Here is a 2,553-nt window from a genome sequence, read left to right as displayed (position 1 = left end):
TCAAAAAAAAAAAAAAAACCCACTAAGTGGAAGTGATTTGGACACAATTCATTGAATCTAACAGGATAGGACTCTCTGTTAGAAGTTTATAAATAGGGCAGTGCCTGTGGCTCAAGGAGTAGGGTGCCAGCCCCATGTGCCAGAGGTGGCGCGTTCAAACCCAGCCCCAGCCAAGAAAAAAAAAAAAACAAAACAGAAGTTTATAAATAAAAACATACACACACACACACAGAGCCATTGTTACCTGCTAAGCCTCAAGCAATTTCTTAAGACTAGATACTCAAACTAAAATCAGTTCATACCTGTTTTAATTTTTCCTTATGCTTTTCAACTTGTGCATTTAGTTCTTCTTGCATTTTCAAACGAGCAGCTGCTAAAGCTTCTTGTCGTTTAACAACAACATCTGGTTCTAAAATTTCAGAAAAAAACTGATAAAGCACCCTGCACAATGTGAAATGGAAATTTCTGAGTGTTCATATTATAATAAGTACAGAAAGGCAGACATCAGACAATAAAAACGTATGCTTTTATATGAGTAATCTTATCCCTTATGTATGTATTTTTTCCTTAAGAGGGCTGAAAATTTATGTTGCTTAATCATAGTTCTCAACCCTAACGATCCACATAACCCAGAAACCCCTTACAAATGCAGATTTGTGCTCCCCTCAGCAATTTGAATTCATCAAGTCTGGGGCAGTGGCCTTGTGAATGCAATATAAGTAGTCTCAAGGCTGCACAGAAATTACATTATGCAACTTGGCTACCTCACTAACACAATGTCTAGGTTAACCAGAATTCCAGGAAAGATAAAGTTTTCTGAACCCACCCCTTAATTAGCCCAGATCTATATCAGAAAAAGGTAAAATTTCTTAGATAATTTTTTCCGTGGAAAAGAAAAAATCTTTCCAACTAGCATTAAGAACAGAAATGCACATCCCAGCTTTGTTTCATCTAGTTTCTAAACCAAAGCTTTCCATCTCAAACTTAATACTATAGTGACTCAGATGAATGACAATTCATATTTGTTTAATTACATCCTACTATTCTCAAAATACTCAACATTTCTTTCAGATATGTCCACAGAAACTGTAGCTTCTACATCCTTTTGAAGAAAATGAATTTTTGCAGTAGCCAAATATAACTAGAAATTAGGTCTATGAGTAAGCTAGTGAAAATCAAAATGAAGTGGATATGAAGAACTAAGGCTGACTTCTCATTCACGATTTTAAGATAACTCAGACCACTGTGAAGTTTTCATTTTAATCCATTCTATAAAATGAAAAACCACCCCCATACACTGAATGTTCTACACAGTTCAGTATTTTCCGTTTCATTAAAATACTTAAAAGGTTTTTTTTTTTTTTTGGCTGTGGCCGGGTTTGAACCCGCCACCTCTGGTATATGGGGCCGGCACCCTACTCCTTTGAGCCACAGGCACCACCCCAATACCTTAAGTTCTTTAAAAAAATTGCACATGCACCAAACTCAACTGCAGAGGCATAAAATGCCACCTCCCCCAATAGAAATGAGAATCATGTACCTCTTACTTTCAATAACAAACTAACTTTCACATAATAAAATTAGTAGGTGTAGAGCCCCGCCTTCATTTCTATTATCAGGCACTAACCCACAGCAGCCGCAGCTCGGTCCAGCTGCCTCTGCCTCAAGGCCCTCAGCCGAGTGGAAAACTTCTGGAAGACCACGTAGAGAAGGACACAGCTAAAGACGATGTACCAGCCATAGGCGGCCAGCAGGGAGCCCACTGAAAAGAAAAAAAAAATTTTCCAGAAACTAAAAATGACACTACTAGTTGACTTTTCCATAAAACTCAACGGTCTAGCTGAGGAATGTCTCCTAAGTAGACCGTTAAAATATGAGCGAGAAACGCAACAACTCTGGGATCCCTGAGAAGTGACACTTCTCAACTTTAGGGCGAGTTAAGGGAGCAGTTATGAGGATGGAAGGCACAGGAGCTAGGTTTTGAAGGATGGAGAGGAGCTTATCCGACTCAAGGAAAGAAAGACCTTTCAGACCTAGGGAACCACACCCAAAGGGGTGACAGCGAGGGGATGTTAGAACTGTGAAAGGATGTAGAGGGGCAGGAGATGCCTAGAGGCGAATGGCCAGGACCGAGAGACTCCAGCAACTGCAACCGGAAGGGCTTGCTGTGCACAGAGTAAAGGACCTGCGCAAACAAGATCGCCGGCGCCGCCCAGGGAAGTGAGACTCCGGGGAGGCCTCCGGGCAAGGTCCGGGCCTGCTGCCCAGGGCTTGAGTGCAGCGCCAAGGCCTGGCTGCCGGCCAGGGTTCCCAGGCTCCAGCCCGGAGCGCAGTGGAGGACTCACCGAACATGGCGGCGCGTCGAGGAGCTGGCGGCGCGAGCCCACCGCGACTCACCTGTGACGTGCAGGAAGCGTAGCCCCTCGGCTTCTAGGGCCGGGCGCGCGGGCAAGGGCTCGGCTTCTTCCTCCATGACCACAACAGCCACAGGCCCAGTCGCGTCACCGCCAGCCGAGCTCTTCCGGCCTGGCCTTACGTACACGTGGCGCGCCC

At 44.4% G+C, this 2,553-nt stretch overlaps 1 protein-coding gene across 1 annotated transcript in view; it reads right to left on the bottom strand.

The window, feature by feature from the left end:
- SELENOS (selenoprotein S) overlaps positions 1-2,553 on the bottom strand; it is a 9,906-nt gene extending 7,353 nt beyond the window's left edge. Inside the window, exons 1-3 of the mRNA XM_003788628.3 lie at positions 2,398-2,553; positions 1,628-1,762; positions 303-409 (exon numbers count right to left, since the gene is read on the bottom strand). Coding sequence (XP_003788676.1) covers positions 303-409; positions 1,628-1,762; positions 2,398-2,473 — 318 coding nt within the window. The 5' untranslated portion in view covers positions 2,474-2,553. The remainder of the gene's footprint in view (positions 1-302; positions 410-1,627; positions 1,763-2,397) is intronic.

Source organism: Otolemur garnettii, unplaced genomic scaffold (assembly GCF_000181295.1).
Source record: "Otolemur garnettii isolate 467f Iridium unplaced genomic scaffold, OtoGar3 scaffold00029, whole genome shotgun sequence".
Classification (NCBI taxonomy): domain Eukaryota; kingdom Metazoa; phylum Chordata; class Mammalia; order Primates; family Galagidae; genus Otolemur; species Otolemur garnettii.
This window is presented reverse-complemented; position numbering and strand designations above follow the sequence as displayed.